General features: G+C 48.3%; 1 protein-coding gene across 4 annotated transcripts in view; it reads left to right on the top strand.

Annotated features, from left to right (window-relative positions):
* SLC33A2 (solute carrier family 33 member 2) overlaps positions 1-18926 on the top strand; it is a 101259-nt gene extending 82333 nt beyond the window's left edge. The window contains exons 4-5 of one of the 4 annotated variants that reach the window (XR_013217116.1): positions 2701-2968; positions 12687-12725. Coding sequence is in view for 3 of the 4 variants with exons in the window: in XM_077271598.1 (XP_077127713.1) it covers positions 2859-2968; positions 12687-12860 (284 nt within the window). In the remaining variant the exon portion in view is untranslated. Of the gene's footprint in view, positions 1-2700; positions 2969-12686; positions 16755-18309 lie in introns of those variants that run through there. The other 3 variants (XM_077271599.1, XM_077271600.1, XM_077271598.1) reach the window with 3 other exon arrangements.
* The last annotated feature ends 480 nt before the right edge of the window (positions 18927-19406 follow it).

Raw genomic sequence — 19406 nt, forward strand, 5'->3', positions numbered from 1 at the left:
ACGCACCTCTGCATCTTGCACCCGCTCCTCTGTGCGAGCACTGGACTCCGTCTAGCCGGGGGCACAGAGCACTGCACACACCCTGCCTCAAAGGAGCATCCACTCTAGTTCTGCCGGGGCACGACTACGCGCTGCCCCTCTCGCTGCGGAACACGCCGCACAACTTCCTCCGCTGTCACTGCTGGCGGGAAACTGACCGCTCTTTCCCGTGTTTCCTGTACACGGCCTGGCTTAGCCATGCCCCATCTACCCAGGTCATGGACCTATCATGTCCCCATTCTTTCCCCCCGGCAACACTGGATGCAGCCTCGACCATTCCGGACCCGGCATGACGCAGGTACCCGCAGCCTGGTCTTCCTCCTTACACGGTCGGCACTAAACAACCAGCAATTGATAAATCATTATCAATCACCAGTCCTTTCATAGAATCCTAGTATGTTAGAGTTGGAAGGTACCTCCAGAGTCATCGTGTCCAGCCCTCTTCTCAATGCAGGAGTCACTAAACCGTCTAAGACAGATGTCTGTCTAGCCTCTGTGAGAAGACTTCCATTGAAGGAGAACTCACCACCACTTACCCGCCTGTTCCACTCATTGATCTCCCTCAGTGTCAAAAACTTTTTTCTAATATCTAATCTGTATCTTCTCCCATTCAGTTTCATCCCATTGCTTCTCGTATTTCCATGTGCAAATGAGAATGATGATTCCTCTACACTGTGACAGCCCTTCAGATATTTGTAGACAGTGTAGTGCAGCGGTCTTCACACTGTGCGACAGATAGGCAGGAACCACAGAAAGTTCAACATAAAATGTCTTTATTCCAGAAAACCCACAAAAACAGGTAAGTGATATACTCCGGTCTGCAGCCATGTCCTCAAAACAATTCGTATCCAGCCCTGTTCCTGTGGACAACTGCCCCGCCGTATCTCTTGGGTGCGTCAGAAACGTTGCTCTGCATTAACCTCACACAGGCCTGCATTGCACAGAGCCTCCTGCTCTGCAGCTTGCAAAACAAAAACTAACTCGCCCAAGACAAAACTGAGAGTATAAATGGGAATTGGACACAAAGCCACTGCCAAAACCCAAAGTAGAGGGAGGGATTCGCCCCACTACCCAACCTGCAAATCCTTCCAAAAATAAAAGCCCATGTGGGGTTTTCCTAAAATCTGACTTGGTCACCTACTTTGACCAAATCCACACCCCCTTTTCCTCTGCCTTGTAATCATAGTGCGCTCCAGTGGTTTTAGTATGTCTCTAAAAGCATCCTGGGGGACACATACCGACCCTTGACTATGATCACCCTCAATGCCTCACAACAGCGATTAAGTCTCTTCTCCGCCTTCTTTTTTTTGCAGCTAAACATTCCCAGATCCTTTAACCATTCCTCGTAGGACATACTTCGCAGTCCGCTCACCATCCTGGCAGCTCTCCTCTGAACTTAGACTGTATTTATACAGGCACCGGCAGCTCATGTGCCCCCACATAAGAACATGACCACCACATTTCGCTGTAAGCACCATGTAGTTTTCTAAATTAATTTTTCTAGATGTCGGGTGCCTCTGGTGAGACCTGGTGAGGGGGAGGCACATGAGCTGCTGTTGAGGGGGGGACACATGAGCTGCTGGTGTCGGGGGGAGGCACATGAGCTGCTGGTGTCGGGGGGAGGCACATGAGCTGCTGGTGAGGGGGAGGCACATGAGCTGCTGGGGGGGGACACATGAGCGGGGGGGTGGGGGGAGGCACATGAGCTGCTGGTGTCAGGGGGGACACATGAGCTGCTGGTGTCGGGGGGGACACATGAGCTGCTGGTGGGGGGACACATGAGCTGCTGGTGTCGGGGGAGGCACATGAGCTGGTGTTGGGGACACATGAGCTGCTGGTGTCGGGGGGACACATGAGCTGCTCGTGTCGGGGGGACACATGAGCTGCTGGTGTCGGGGGGGACACATGAGCTGCTGCTATCGGGGGGGACACTTGAGCTGCTGGTGTCGGGGAGGACATGAACTGGTGTCGGGGGGGGGGGACACGAGCTGCTGCTGTCGGGGGGGAAACATGAGCTGCTGGTGTCGGGGGGGACATGAACTGGTGTGGGGGGGGGAGACACGAGCTGCTGGTGTCGGGAGCGACATATCATTGATGATATCAAAAAGCCACAGATGTGCTGCATTAAAGTGACAGAGAAGATGCCGCTTTTACAAATCTCACTTCAGCTGCATTGCTGTAGGACAGGTGATGGTGACTCAGTGGCCAAGTGTCTCCTGACAACCGAACCCCTATGGGGAGTTCTGGAGACGAGTTGTCACCACTCTCCATCCGGCATCCAGGCTCTAGATCTGGAGAAAGATGGTCGCTGTAATGTCGCCTCCTTGGTCCTTCCAGGCCTAGAAGACTCGGTGCCTCCTCACATCCTGGAGACCACACACAATACCACAGGAGGAATTATTGATAGGGGGCTGTACTCATTTTTGCATCAACTAATTTGAGTAAACTGAAGCTTTTGTAATGAGAGTTTATATCATAATCTCACTATCAGGATGAAACCGAGAACTGTCAGAATGTGGAACTTGTTGTATTCAGTGAGACATTGGTTAACTGTTGGTTTTCACGGGAGGTGTACTCATTTATGCTGATCATTACCTGTGTAATACTACTGGGTGCCCATGCTCTGATCTGGATCACATAGATTTCAATTGCATTTTCCAGGGACTCGGACACCAATCTTCAGGGAGCCACACTCACGTGGCAGAAACGTAGTGTGAACAGGGCCTCATTGTGCTGCGTACGGCTCCACTAGTGACCGCACACGTTCCACCATGTACACGAGCTCTGACACTGGTCGTTTTCACCTCCGTGTTCCTCAGATTGTCTGCTCCTCACTCTGCTGCTGCAAAACTTCCTGGCTGGTGTGATTACTACTGCAACCTTCACCCTAATGATGCACTGCACCCGGGCCGCTCACAAGAACGTACAGGTACGGATCTGCACGGGAGGATGAGAGATCAGGGATCCCATACGGGGGAGGACATGAGAAATCAGGGATCCCATACAGAGGAGGACGAGAGATCAGGGATGTTATACAGGGGTGGACATGAGAAATCAGGGATCCCATACAGGGGCGGACATGAGAAATCAGGGATCCCATACAGAGGAGGACGAGAGATCAGGGATGTTATACAGCGGAGGACACGAGAAATCAGGGATCCTATACAGGGGCAGACATGAGAAATCAGGGATCTCATACGGGGCAGACATGAGAAATCAAGGATCCCATACAGAGGAGGACATGAGAAATCAGGGATCCTATACAGGGGCAGACATGAAAAATCAGGGATCCCATACAGAGGAGGACGAGAGATCAGGGATGTTATACAGCGGAGGACACGAGAAATCAGGGATCCTATACAGGGGCAGACATGAAAAATCAGGGATCCCATACAGAGGAGGACAAGAGATCAGGGATGTTATACAGGGGTGGACATGAGAAATCAGGGATCTCATACAGGGGAGGACATGAGAAATCAGGGATCCCATACAGAGGAGGACGAGAGATCAGGGATGTTATACAGGGGTGGGCATGAGCAATCAGGGATCCTATACAGGGGCGGACATGAGAAATCAGGGATCTCATGGGGGCGGACATGAGAAATCAGGGATCCCATACAGGGGCGGACACGAGAAATAAGGGATCCCATACAGGGGCGGACACGAGAAATCAGGGATCCCATACAGGGGCGGACATGAGAAATCAGGGATCCCAAACAGAGGAGGACGAGAGATCATGGATGTTATACAGGGGTGGACATGAGAAGTCAGGGATCCTATACAGGGGCGGACATGAGAAATCAGGGATCTCATATGGGGGCGGACATGAGAAATCAGGGATCCCATACAGGGGAGGACACGAGAAATCAGGGATCCCATACAGGGGCGGACACGAGAAATCAGGGATCCCATACAGGGGCGGACACGAGAAATCAGGGATCCCATACAGGGGCGGACACGAGAAATCAGGGATCCCATACAGGGGAGGACACGAGAAATCAGGGATCCCATACAGGGGAGGACACGAGAAATCAGGGATCCCATACAGGGGAGGACACGATAAATCAGGGATCCCATACAGGGGTGGACACGAGAAATCAGGGATCCCATACAGGAACGGACATGAGAAATCAGGTGTCACGATCCCTTATCCGCAGCCAGCAGTTTGTCACAAAATCCCCAGGGATTCCTGACCACTGCCACCAATATGTCACAGATTGGGGTGACTTTAGACCAGCAGACGGCTATCACATGTGCAGGGGGCTTATCTTAGTTATCCCTCCACTGCTACAATGTGATAAAAAAACACACACAAGGCTATTGACCTCTTAGTTTACAGCAGGGGCTTATTTTAGGTATCCCACTGCTCGTCAATATACCATGAACTGCAGGGATTTGTGTATATCCCGCTTACAGTTCCGCTTAAACCTTGCAGCTCTCTGGCGCCCCCTTTACTGTCAGGTCAGATTAGGTACTGCACCTAGGGTAGTCGCCAGAAAGGCTGCCTGCTATGTACTGGCTATTGGGCACGCTGCAGCGACGCGATACTACTCCCGCTCAGGCAGGAACAATAATTATCAAGCCGCAGTCGCTACAGTGACACCCAAAGGCCTGCACAGTACACGGTATTACTGCCACCAGCTTCGATTAAACGGGTCCGAAGCTAACCCAAAACAGTAGCGTAAATTCCCTTCAGAAGACTTAGGGTACGTTTTTAGAGCATGGAGAAAGAACTGGCATGAAATAATAGACCCCACAAAATGTAGGCAGTGCTTTATCAAAATATTTTACAAAGATGTTACAAATGAGACAATTGCAAATATGTACAAGGTAATTATAAAAAAAAACAGGGAATAACATGAGAAATAACACTTACAGTTGTTCAAAGCATTGCAGGCAACAGGCTAGGGGAACTTTCCATCTATCCCAGTGCATCAGGGCGTGCACTCTGGGCTCTTCAGGTAAAAACTCGAATCTCCCTCTCTTGGACGCCGGCCAGCACTTAAAACCTACAGCCTGTGACCTCACAGAAAGGGCTAGCTTTTCCAAACCCTCCTACTCTTCGGTTTCACTAACTGGGCATTAAATATATCTGATGCCTGTAACTTCGCTACAGAACATGTCATAATCGTACCATACCCAGCATTCATCTCGTGTTATCGCTGGCATTCTAGTGAGATCAAATATGTCCTATTTGGGATGTATATTTACAGAGAAATCCCTACTTCTTCACCTGATGGAGTTAAAAGCTCATGTTTAGAGTGATGGGTAGATCCTTCGATGGAGATTACAAATATATGTTTTCGTGGTCTTAACTTAAATGGTTTGCGTAATATCTTACAAAAACCAAACAAAGAACTTTCATGGATTCTAGAGGTTTCTAGTCCAGTTATAGCTGGACAAGAGCTTACACGGCAGGAAATGCCGGTCGTAAATACCTTGGCTCTCATAACCCCCACACTCTCTGAGAAGGAAAGTCAGGAACTTGCAGCTACGAGCTGTTGCTGAATCACTCCAAGGAGGGGGGCTTAGCCCACAGCATGCTAGCAAGAGAACTAAACTTATGATATTTCATACCATCGTGACACCTCCCCCCTTTGGAGTGCGCTAGGGAGGTAGAACCCCACGGTATGCCTCCATGCGCACCTCAGTAGGTTCACCCTGGCGGGACAGTCCATCTGCATTCCCATGCTCCCTGCCCGCTTTGTGTTCAATGGTGAAGTCAAATTGCTGAAAGGCAAGGCTCCAGCGTAGCAACCTGCCGTTGGTTCCACACATGGTGCTTAGGCAGCGCAGAGGGTTGTGGTCGGTCACCACAGTGAAGGTGTGACCGTACAAGTAGGGCTGCAAGCGCTGCAGGGCCCAGACTATGGCCAGGTACTCCTTCTCAATGGTGGAGTAGGCCACTTCCCTCGGCAAAAGTTTCCGGCTCAGGTACAACACGGGGTGCTCTTGGTCCTCCGAGTCAACCTGGCTGAGCACAGCACCGAGGCCAAACTCGCTGGCATCAGTCTGTACCAGGACCGGTCGACTGCTTTCAACACTGGGGCGTTGCACAGTGCGGTTTTCAACGCCTGGAAGGCCCCCTCACAGCCATCTGTCCAGTTGACGATGTGAGGTCCGTCAAAGGTTTTGCCAGGCTACTATAGTGCTGCACAAAGCGCCTATAGTACCCTGCAGTGCCCAGGAAGGACATCACCTGTTTCTTGGTCCCATGAGTGGGCAAGTTCACGATCGCGCCCACTTTCTCAGGCTCTGTCTTCAGGGTGCCTCCGCCTACCCGGTGCCCCAGGTAGTGGACCTCCCTCATGCCCATCTGGCACTTTCCCGGCTTGATAGTCAGTCCTGCTCGGTGAATTCACCTGAGCACCTCCTCGAGATGCTGCAGGTGTTCCCCCCAGGAGGGACTGAACATGGCAATGTCATCCAAGTACGCCACTGCGTACTTCTCCAGTCCCTGAAGCAGGCGGTTGACCATCCGCTGGAAAGTGGCAGGGGCATTCTTCATGCCGAAGGGCATGACCGTGGACTCGTACAGTCCAAAGGGTGTGATAAAGGCGGACTTCTCCTGTGCCTCGGGGCTCAGGGGAATCTGCCAGTATCCGCGACTTAGATCCATTATTGTCAGGTATTTTGCGCCAGCTAACTTCTCAAGCAGCTCCTCAATGCGCGGCATTGGGTGCGCGTCAGAGGCTCTAATGGCGTTGAGCCCCCTGTAGTCCACGCAGAACCGGGTGGTCCGGTCCTTCTTTGGCACGAGAACTACAGGTGAGGCCCACGCGCTCTTTGACCGTCGAATCACCCCCAGCTGTAACATCATCGATCTCCTGGCGCATAATCTGCTGCACCTGGTCAGAGATTCGATAGGGTTTTTGCCGTAGTGGGGCGTGATTCCCGGTGTCCACCTCGTGGACGGCTAACTCAGTCCTTCCAGGCCGGTTGGAGAACACGACCCGGAAGGGTTCCAGTGTGGTTTGCAACTGCAACCGCTGTAGTTCATCTAGCGAGGCGCTTACCTCCATGTCCTCGATGGACCCACCGGCCTTGGCTTGGGCCAGCATGTCCAGGAGGGTGTCTTCCTCCCCGTCTTCGGGCAAGCTGCAGACCGGTAGGACGAAAGGTTCACGTTTGTGATGAGCCTTCATCATGTTGACGTGAAAGGCCTTTCGCCTTCCCCGAGCGTGGTCAAGCGTGACCACGTAGGTGACCGGGTTGAGCTGTTGGTGGATGACATACGGGCCCTCCCAGGCTGCCTGAAGCTTATCCGTTGGTACGGGGACCAGCACCCACACCTTTTGACCCACGTGGTAGGTCCGCTCCCGGGCGTTCTGGTTGTACCAGTGCTTCTGATCAGCCTGAGCCTGCGTCATGTTGTCATGCACCAACTGCGTCAAGGTCTGCATCTTGTCACGGAAGCGCATGACATACTCCACTATGGACACTTCAGAAGGGTTCGGCTCCTCTTCCCAGGATTCTCTTACCAACCCAAGGGGTCCCCGGACTCACCTGCCGTACAGGAGCTCGAAGGGGGAGAACCCCGTCGAGGCCTGCGGAACCTCTCGGTAAGCGAATAGCAGGTGTGGGAGGTACCGCTCCCAGTCGCGCCCTTGTGTCTCATCCAGCATGCGTAGCATCTGTTTGAGGGTACCATTGAAGCGTTCACACAAGCCATTGGTCTGTGGGTGATATGCACTCGATACCAGGTGCTTCACCTGCATTTTCTTACAGAGAGCCTCCATTAGGTGAGACATAAATTGGGTCCCTTGATCAGTAAGCATTTCCCTGGGAAATCCTACACGTGAAAAGATGGCCAACAGGGCATCCGCCACCTTATCTGCCCTAGTTGACGACAGAGCTACTGCCTCTGGGTACCGGGTAGCGTAGTCTACCACAGTAAGGATATATCGCTTTCCAGAGCTGCTGGAGACGGCCAGTGGGCCCACAATGTCCACCGCAATCCTCTGGAAAGGCTCCTCTATCACTGGCAAAGGGATCAGGGGAGCCTTAAGAGCAGGCCCCGCCTTCCCCACTCTGACAGGTGACACAGGAGCGGCAGTAGTTTGACACATCTGACCACATCTTAGGCCAATAGAAGTGTTGAGACAGCCGGGCCTTAGTTTTGCGATTTTCCGGGTACTGTCTCCTGGTACAACCTTCCTCCTTCCCAGAACACCTTCTCCTTATCAGTCTTGGAGAAGCGCCTCCCGGCGAGTTGTCTCAAACTCTCTAGGCTCGCATCTGTGTGCAGAGCGGCCTGAAACTCCTGGCTAGGGGAAGCCAGAAGCGACGTCAGGGTCCCTTCCCCACAGGAGCCCTCTGGGACCTGCTCTGGGTCCACCTCTGGTTCAGTCAACTGATGACTGGGGAGGGTCCGGGAGGCAGACAGTTATCTGTGTTCCGGGCACTCTGACTGCGGGTGACAGCAGCTACGTAGGCTGTCTCCCCGGGGGTTTCTACAGACCCATCAGCCGAAGCTGCTATGGGCTCTACCTCCCCATCCACCCCCATTACCTCAGGAGCATTGCTACTTATGGGCCAGTTACCTTCCTCGCGGTTCCCATGTATCTCCCCATTTCCGGTAGCACAGACACTTGCCCCTGCTAGGGGTTCCGTCTCACTCCGCAGAGCGACGTGGCTGAGCACTCCTGTACCTATGGACACATCAACTTTCACAGAAACATCATTATCAGGTTCAGTTGGCACAGGTACAACATTTTCACCATCAATCCTAGGGAAAAAATGGTTATCAGATGCATCATTACAAGATAAAGCATGGTCAGGTAACACATGCGATTTCCCATCATCATCATCATCATCATCAGGGTTAACGTTACCCTCATTAGTAGGTTGGGGAGGGGTGTCAATGACGTAGTATGCAACCAACCTCCCCAAATCAGTCCCCAACAAAACATCAGTGGGTAAATTATCAGACAGCCCCACTTCCTTCACCCCGCTCCCAGCACCCCAATCAATATAAACCCGGGCCATTGGCAAGGTACAGCTGATGTCCCAGTGACAGTTAGGGTTTTCCCCGGAATGATTTCTTCAGGGGCTGCCAGTTCGGGTCGGATGAGGGTTCGTTCAGCCCCGGTGTCTTGAGGCCTGTAGCAACATGACCTCCCACGGTGACGTGCTGTACGTTGTCACACACCCTCCCAACCACACCACCCACCAAAAGAACTGCTGCATTAGGCCCTGGGGCCTTGGCTGGGAGGTTCTTCTGCTTGTTTGAACAGAAGGTACTGATATGACCAGGCTGCCTGCAGTGGTAACACTGGCGAAGTTCGGTGGTAGGTCTGCTGCTGTTGGCCACGGGGACAGGACCTCTGGTGTGTTGGCTGGCAGGGGTACTGGCGTTGGATGCAGGCTTACCCCCTCTCCAGCTGGTGGTCACTGGCTTCCGCACTTCCGATCTACGGTTGGCCTCATAGGCATCGGTAATCTGCGCTGCTTTCGTCACATCTTTGGGTTCTCTGTCCATCACGAACTGTCGCACCTCAGCTAGGCAAAGATGGAAAAACTGGTCTTTGATCATCAGGTCTCACAGCTGTGCAAAGGTGGTCACTGACAGTCCTTGGGTCCACTGGTCAAAGTGGGTCCCCAGTCCATGCACCACATCACTGTAACTGTCATGGTTCAGGCCATGGTACGTGCATATCCCAGCAAGAGTGTCCTTCTTCTGCTGGGTGTATCAGGCTTCTCCTTTTGTGGCCATGGTTGCCAAATAAAAGATAGGATAGAAAAACGAAGAGAAAGGGAGGGGATAATTACCAGTACACAATTGTCTCAAGTCTAATAAACACTGAGTTCGTTCTCCAAACTTATTTGCGCAGTCCTCGCAAGAACCTTCTGCAAGTTTTTAGTAAGAGGAATGATTGCTCAAACCAAATCACTAATGCTCTAATATCCCACCGCCTTGCCACCAATTTTCACGATCCCTTATCCACAGCCAGCAGTTTGTCACAAAATCCCCAGCGATTCCTGACCACTGCCACCAATATGTCACGGATTGAGGTGACTTTAGACCAACAGACGGCTATCACATGTGCAGGGGGGCTTATCTTAGTTATCCCTCCACTGCTACAATGTGATAAAAAAACACACACAAGGCTATTGACCTCTTAGTTTACAGCAGGGGCTTATTTTAGGTATCCCACTGCTCTTCAATATACCACGAACTGCAGGGATTTTTGTGTATCCCGCTTACAGTTCCACTTAATCCTTGCAGCTCTCTGGCACCCCCCTTTTATGTCAGGTCAGATTAGGTACTGCACCTAGGGTAATTAGTCGCCAGAAAGGCTGCCTGCTTTGTACTGGCTATTGGGCACGCTGCAGCGATGCGATACTACTCCCGCTCAGGCAGGAACAATAATTATCAAGCCGCAGTCGCTACAGTGACACCCAAAGGCCTGCACAGTACACGGTATTACTGCCACCAGCTTCGATTAAACGGGTCCGAAGCTAACCCAAAACTGTAGCGTAAATTCCCTTCAGAAGACTTAGGGTACGTTTTTAGAGCATGGAGAAAGAACTGGCATGAAATAATATACCCCACAAAATGTAGGCAGTGCTTTATCAAAATATTTTACAAAGATGTTACAAATGAGACAATTGCAAAATATGTACAAGGTGATTATAAAAAAAACGGAATAACATGAGAAATAACACTTACAGTTGTTCAAAGCATTGCAGGCAACAGGCTAGGGGAACTTTCCATCTATCCCAGTGCATCAGGGCGTGCACTCTGGGCTTTTCAGGTAAAAACTCAAATCTCTCTCTTGGACGCCGGCCAGCACTTAAAACCTACAGCCTGTGACCTCACAGAAAGGGCTGGCTTTTCCAAACCCTCCTACTTTTCGGTTTCACTAACTGGGCATTAAATATATCTGATGCCCGTAACTTCGCTACAGAACATGTCATAATCGTACCATACCCAACATTCATCTCGTGTTATCGCTGGCATTCTAGTGAGATCAAATATGTCCTATTTGGGATGTATATTTACAGAGAAATCCCTACTTCTTCACCTGATGGAGTTAAAAGCTCATGTTTAGAGTGATGGGTAGATCCTTCGATGGAGATTACAAATATATGTTTTCGTGGTCTTAACTTAAACGGTTTGCGTAATATCTTACAAAAAACAAACAAAGAACTTTCATGGATTCTAGAAGTTTCTAGTCCAGTTCAGGGTGGATTGATTTAAATCACGCCGATTTAAATCATGATTTAAATCACGATTTAAATCAAAAGATTTTTTTCTATTTAAATCGGATCGATTTAAATCATGATTTTAATCATGATTTAAATCACTGATTTAAATCAAAAGGTTTTTTTTAATATAAATCACGATTAAAATGAGAAGTGAGAGCAGTGCGCATGTGCACCCATAGTTACACGGACGAAACTAGGGGCAACGATCTAACGCCAGGGTGAGGGGGGGACCCCAAAGTAAGTAAAAATCTTTTTTGTTTTACTATATGGCAATAGGTAGGTGTTTAAAAGCAGCATGTCTTAATTGTATAAACTATTAATAGCCTCCACATTTTGTTCATACTGCCCCTTTAATTCCACACTTCTAGCTTGGTTTCACTTTTGGTTTAGTTTCTTTTTCCATTCAGTTGACATGCCCAAACTTGTTGGATAGTCAGCATCCTACAGAAACCTCTGGAAGAGCATGGCATTGTGAATGTTACACATATACAGCCTTTATTCTACTGAGTTAAACAACTCAGCTTTATCTCATGATGGAAGAACCTTTGGATGGTAAAATATTTTCCTCAAAAAGCAGTTTATTGAAAAAAATCCGATTTAAATCAAAAAAATCCGATTTAAATCAAAAAAATCCGATTTTTTTGATTTTTTTAAAAAAACATTGATTTTTATCCACCCTGGTCCAGTTATAGCTGGACAAGAGCTTACACGGCAGGAAATGCCGGTCGTAAATACCTTGGCTCTCATAACCCCCACACTCTCTGAGAAGGAAAGTCAGGAACTTGCAGCTACGAGCTGTTGCTGAATCACTCCAAGGAGGGGGGCTTAGCCCACAGCATGCTAGCAAGAGAACTAAACTTATGATATTTCATACCATCATGACATCAGGGATCCCATACAGGGGCTGACATGAGAAATCAGGGATCCCATACAGGGGAGGACACGAGAAATCAGGGATCCCATACAGGAGCAGACACGAGAAATCAGGGATCCCATACAGGAGCGGACACGAGAAATCAGGGATCCCATACAGGAGCGGACACGAGAAATCAGGGATCCCATACAGGGGCTGACATGAGAAATCAGGGATCCCATACAGGGGCTGACATGAGAAATCAGGGATGTTATACAGGGGCTGACATGAGAAATCAGGGATGTTATACAGGGGAGGACACAAGAGATTCAGGATCCCATAAAGAAGAGGATATGAGAGATCAGAAATTTTATACAGGAAGGACATGGGAGATCAAGAATCCCATACAGGGGAGGACATGAGAGATCAGAGATCTTACACTTAGGGAGGACATGAGAGATCAGGGATCTTGTACGGGGGTGAAGGCAGTAATATTGCAACACTGCAGTATAGCGGGGTGACGGCAGTAATATAGGCATTACATTGTTACACCATACTTTGCTCACGATCTTCTCGTCTGCAGGCCAGTCACTACAGTCTTCTGTCTTCTCTGGAGGTTCTTGGTAAAGTGGTTTTCAGTGCGGTCTCAGGACTCCTGGTGGACTCTCTTGGTGTCTCTGCATCCTTCTCTCTGTTTATTGTTCTCTCCTTCCTGCCACTCCTGCACCTCCAGAGACTCCCACCCAACCTACACTGAGCCCTCTACTTGTGATGACCTCACAGACCCTCCTGTGAATAGCTAGATGATACCACCACCAGATCTCTACCTGTAATGCCATCACCACCAGATCTCTACCTGTAATGACATCACCAGGTCTACCTGTGATGACATCACCACCAGATCTCTACCTGTAATGACATCACCACCAGATCGCTAGCTGTGATGACATCACCACCAATCTCCACCTGTAATCACATCACCACCAGTCCTCTACCTGTGATGACATCACCACCAGATCTCCACCTGTAATGACATCACCACCAGATCTCCACCTGTAATGACATCACCACCAGATCTCTACCTGGGATGACATCACCACCAGATCTCTACCTGGGATGACATCACCACCAGTCCTCTACCTGTGATGACATCACCACCAGTCCTCTACCTGTGATGACGTCACCACCAGTCCTCTATCTGTGATGAAGTCACCACCAGATCTCTACCTGTGATGACATCACCACCAGTCCTCTACCTGGGATGACATCACCACCAGTCCTCTACCTGTGATGACATCACCACCAGTCCTCTACCTGTGATGACATCACCACCAGTCCTCTACCTGGGATGACATCACCACCAGTCCTCTACCTGTGATGACATCACCACCAGTCCTCTACCTGTGATGACATCACCACCAGTCCTCTACCTGTGATGACATCACCACCAGTCCTCTACCTGTGATGACATCACCACCAGTCCTCTACCTGTGATGACATCACCACCAGTCCTCTACCTGTGATGACATCACCACCAGTCCTCTACCTGTGACGACATCACCACCAGTCCTCTACCTATGATGACGTCACCACCAGTCCTCTATCTGTGATGAAGTCACCACCAGATCTCTACCTGTGATGACGTTTTGCCAAGTATTCAAAGGGGTCGGATACGGCTTTAAAGAAGGCGATTCAATTTATTATAATTAAATGATTACAGAAAATAGGAAATAGTGTGATATTACGTACACTTTTGCATTATATAATTCAGAAAGGTAAAGTACTTACATAGCACACTACACAGGAAGAAAATGTTCACCAGGAGTAGCACATCATCTGTCCGGGAACTTCAGCTGTGAGAAGCAGAACAGCGAAGACAGAAATTCCTGGGATCCACACTGTGGCGTCACGGGCGTCCCTTTTTTAATCCACAGGTTAACAGGGCTTGTGTCTTAGCTGAAGTCTTCCCCAACTTATATCTTGTTTAGAAACAAATGCTTGCGTATCCAAGTATTACACAAGCCCTACCAAGTTCTATTTGTCAGATATAGTATCCCTCTGTCTGAGTGGCCAGCGCTTCAGATGTCAATCAACATCGAACAAATACATCACCGGATAAAACATGCCAAAGGTTCTCCTGGTACCAAATGTTTTACCATACTATAAACACGACATTTCTCACTAAACATGGATAGTGAAACTATGCAGTAATTGCTATAAAGATACGCTTTCCCACTAAAGATTGATAAAGGAGCTGTGCAGTCCAGGTGTTGGGGTAGTTACAGAAAATACAAGGCTAACCTAGGCGGAACTGTTACTGCCTAATATCTTAAAGGTTCCTTAAAGACAGGCCTCCAATATGGATTCCTGATGGCCATTAACATCTTAGTACTACCATCCACCCTTGGCCATCTGGAAACCATATATCATTTATATGCAATTCCATATCCCAAGGGAATAGCTTCAGCAGATGAACGGCACATTGATATGCGAGAAGGAATACATTGTATACAGCAGCATAAAGCAATACAAGCACAGGTTATAGCAAAAATTACTCCGAAAATATAGCATAAATAACCAAAAACGGGCAACCAGGAAAATAACCAGTCCCACCATTTCCCATTACTTTGTGTGATGTGATCAACGTCATCATGTAACCGGTCTGAGACTGCAAATCCTGGCTATGATCTGACAAGTTAAAACAGTACATACCTTCAAATTCTTGACATCCATGGTGGTGAATTAATAACAAATAACCTATAGTTGCTCTATTCTGTAAGAAAGCTTTTTGGTAACTTTATATATCTAATAATATATCTTCTAAGGCTCTACTGTAGTATTTATTGATCTAGCCACACGAGGAGATCATCTTCCTACAGCCTTGGCAGCACATGCGGCTACAATCGTAAGGGATAACCCTCGAATTTCTGATTCTAATATTAGAATTACAATTTTCAGCTAATTTTCCCCTTTTTGGACGTTTAGCTTTATGGGATGGAAACGATACATCATTAGGCCTAATCTAGAAGTAACACATGGCCCCCCTGTTCTACTAGCTGGAATATATAAGTGGTATACCCATCCACCCCTTGGGCAATTTTACATGTTGTGTATGTGAGGGAGGAATTACTGTTTTGTTAGGGTATGTGCACACGTCAGGATTTCTTGCAGAAATTTTCCTGACAAAAAAACGGACATTTCTGCCAGAAATCCGCATGCGGTTTTTTTTGCATTTTTGACTCGTTTTTTTGTGTGCGTTTTTTGTGCATTTTTTCCCAATGCATAGAACAGCGGGAAAAACGCAGAAAATCCGTAAAATTAATGAACATGCTTCTTTTTTTTACCGCGATGCGTTTTTTTCGCAGAAAAAAAACGCACCATGTTCCCAAAACATGCAGAATGCATTCTAAATGATAGGATGCATAATGTATGCATTTTTAATGAGTTTTTATCGCAAAAAAAACGCGAAAAACCTGAATGTGTGCACATAGCCTTACACTTCATGGTTTTTCCCTCCCGTGAACCGCACGATATTATCTTCATTGTCCTTTTTTTTACCTTCTATAATTATTTGCTGACATTTACATATTTTATTTTGACTACAAGTCATTTGATAACATAACTCAGCAGATGCAATATTGTGAGTCTTTATAGTTATGTCTTCAGTAAGAAAATCCTCTCAGTACAGTTTATACAGGCATAATATGGATTGTATGTATAATTCTGGATCACATCTTCTTATTCAATCTCCTTATCTTGGACAAACCCACCCTATCAATTTTGTCCACAGTCGTTACGGGGTCGGTATAGCTACTGTCAGGAAATAGGAAGGAGTCCTTATGACTTCCATTACACATACAGGGCTCTCAGCTGCAGTTTCCTCTGCCTGCCAACATAAGGCTGGAATTCTAAGCCACTCCTTCTCCCTCCCCCTGGTATATGGTGGTAATGTAAAACTAGCTGCCAACTCCGCTGAGGAATTTTTATGGCTTCAAAGTGAAAGTACAAGTAGAAGCACATGGAAAAAACCCAGGTTTCTTTGTCTTTGCTAATGTAAATATCATAGCACTGATTAATGATCGAAGTGGGACAAATACATTTTTGACATGGGCTTCAGGAGAACTATCAGCCAGTGAGTTTTCTAGGTTCCAGAACCAGGACAATTGAGAAACGGATTACTACAGAACTGAGTCACCCAGCTACCCCATGCCTATACTTAAACAAATCTCTATGGCATGCTGAGCATAACGACACGGGTGTCGTCTTTCTACGAGGTTCCTACACCAAGATATGTGGGATGATGGTTTTTCATACTGCTAAGACGGGAGTATCCAGTCTCTGAGTGAGGTCACCACAGGGGGAGTGGCTTGGTTTTAGGCTAGGAAATAAGTGAGTGAAGCAGTCTCTTCACGTGTCTTTGGTCCAGGGTCCTGCTGAGAGACAAGGGTGAAGCATCTGGATATATGCTCGTCCTTCCCCCACAGCACATGGTCAGCCATGAAATGATATGACATAACAAAATGTGTTTTATCAACTTTAATCCCATTTTATTTGTAATTATATTGTACATACGATAATTGTCTTTATAACCTCTTTTTATACTTTGTAAACACTGCCTACCTTTTTTTTGGAGTAAACTATAAAATTACTAGCTTGTCTCTCCTTGCTCTATAACGTACGGTCATGTCCTCTGAAGTGAATTACGCTACTAATGTGGGTTGGCTCCGGACCCGTTATTAATTAAGAAATCAGAGCTGGTGGCAGCGGATTTGTCCTGTGCATTTGGGAGGCTTTGTAGCGACGGACGGCGTTGATAATTATTGTTCCCGCCTGAGTGGGAGTAGTTATATCGACCTCGTTGCAGCGTGCCCAATAGCCAGTACAAAGTAAGGCAGCCTTTCTGTTGACTAATTATCCTAGGTGCAGTACCTAGTCTGACCTGAGGGTAAGGGGGGCGCCAGAGAGCTGCAAGTTCCAAACCGGAAGTGGGATATAGATAAATCCCTGAAAAAAGAACCAGGGGCAACCAAACAACCCCGGTTTGTGACAAATTGGTGTGAGTGGTGGGGATGATAAGGGTATCCTCCCCGGGAATCGTGACAGCTACAAGTTTCTAGTATATTGGTAGCGGTAGCAGTCATTGTAATACAAAAATGGCTCAAGTTCATCAATTATGCCAAACAACTCCATAGGTTCTGTTTAATTTTCCACAATGCCATATTGTCTCTGACTAGTATGTCTTCTCTTTGTTGATACAAATGTTGGGAATGACAAAGACCTAAAGGACCATGCCTGTAACACCGGTCAGCCACCATCTCCAAATTGGAACTAGACAGTAAAAGAAAGAACATACTTATTATTCTCTGAGATCGCACCTGTCTGCTGGAACATGTTCCCACTTTTCTTGTCCTGTTTCAGGAATAGTGGTCATTTTGTTTCCGGAGAGCAGCGTAGAGACAATAATAATGGCAAGCCCTCCATGTGGATAGATGACCTCATGTAAGTTTGGTCGTTAATCAGGGCGTCTATCCACATGGAGGGCTTGGCCAGGAAGTCGGTCACTCATGTCTCCCTCTGGGGAACCTCTGTGGGAGAACAGGTCAGCCCCTGTCACTTTTTAACCTCCTGCAACAGAGATTTTACTTCAGCATAAAGATCCTCAATCCCCGGGGCGGTGGGTTCCACTGGGGATGAAGAGGGAGTGGGCCCTCACTACCTCCGTGCCCTACTACGCCCACGCTGGGGGGATCCAGGATCTTCCATGGTCACCTTTTTATTTTGTGAACTTCCAGATTTCTTATGAAGCCCTCACTTTTGGTATCATTTCCACATTTCATCAGTACCAATCCCTTCAATTTCCTCTTTAGGACCCCCATCTTTCCACAAGGCAATAAACAAATCCTTGCGCGATATGTGGGAGTCATTATTATTGTTTTTAAACTCTCTATGCTGCTCTCCGGAAACGAAATGACCCCTATTCCTGGGACCCCAATCTCTCAAGTCTTCCAATTGCCTCTAGGGTGTTGGAGATAGACTTCCCAGTGTAGTTTACCAACAGGGTCATCATTACGGGCTTACGAGCAGGGGGAGCAGGCCTGATGGTGGGATTTCTGACAGACTAACAAGGACTGCCATGTAGCCATAGATCCCTGCAGAAATCGCATTGTTCATGACCTCTTCCTTTATCCTCCATGGCTTCTCATTAGGGGCCGATCTGCTGCAGATGGCTATTTATGCTCCAATGCCAAAGCCACGACATCCAGCAAGTCCAACGTGGCGACTGAATCTGCTTCCTTCACTGCAGGTTCATGACTCGGGTGCACAAACTTGGGGCCATCTACCGCATCCGCTCGTACTCCATGGACCCCGATCTCCCACAGTGATTCAGTGACTTTTTGAGAAGAACGATGATGAAGATCATGAAGTTGTTGCTGAGTGTAATCCTCCATCACACCTCTGTTGTGCGCCTGCAGTGGGATCTATGATCGGCCTGCGATATCTGGGGTGCGCTTTCACTAAGGTTAGTGGGGGGTCAATCTCCTCAGTGAAGTACTCATCCTGATCAGGGTCTGAATCGGTGGAACCCGGCACATCCCCATCCCATTGGTCGGGATCCCACTGACCCCAGCTATGGCCACAGCTCCCTTTTTCTTATTCAGTTCCCTCGTCTGTTTATATTTGTCCTGTGCTTCTCGCATGGCCGCCTGTTCTGCAGCATGTTGGTGCCCATCACATTTACCCATAAGCGGCCTGTTCGGGCATCGGGCCACTGTCCCTGTTCTAATGCATTTGTGGCCACAGCTGAGCCCGTTCTTCCTGCTGCTTCCTGTAAGCAGGTAACAACCTCTCCTGCATCCAGTCCCTTCACCACCTCAGCCTCTTCCATACACTTATCCCATGATCCACTCAGTCCGACACCTTGTGACCACTCATTGGCCGACACACGGTCGGGAGCCTGCTCCCAGCCTGGAATCTCAGATATCTTTACAACCTCTTTCTTCTTAACCCTTTTACGACCGCTGATATGCCTTTTAACGACGGTAGTTAAGGATACTGAAACCACAGCACCGTTAATTAACAGCGCTGAGGAAAAAGTGTATAGCGCCCCCCAGAGTCAGAATATCTCCAGGGTCTTGGCTACTGGGGGCAGCAGAGACCATGATTCGGGTCGGTATTTACAAACCCCGGGGCTTCAACCGCCGCTATTAACCATATAATGGTGACCACAGAAAAAGTCCGATTTGCCATATAATTTCTCTCTCCTCTGATGTGATCGCACATCAGAGATTTATAGGGTTCCTGA

Source organism: Ranitomeya variabilis, chromosome 6, assembly GCF_051348905.1.
Source record: "Ranitomeya variabilis isolate aRanVar5 chromosome 6, aRanVar5.hap1, whole genome shotgun sequence".
NCBI lineage: Eukaryota > Metazoa > Chordata > Amphibia > Anura > Dendrobatidae > Ranitomeya > Ranitomeya variabilis.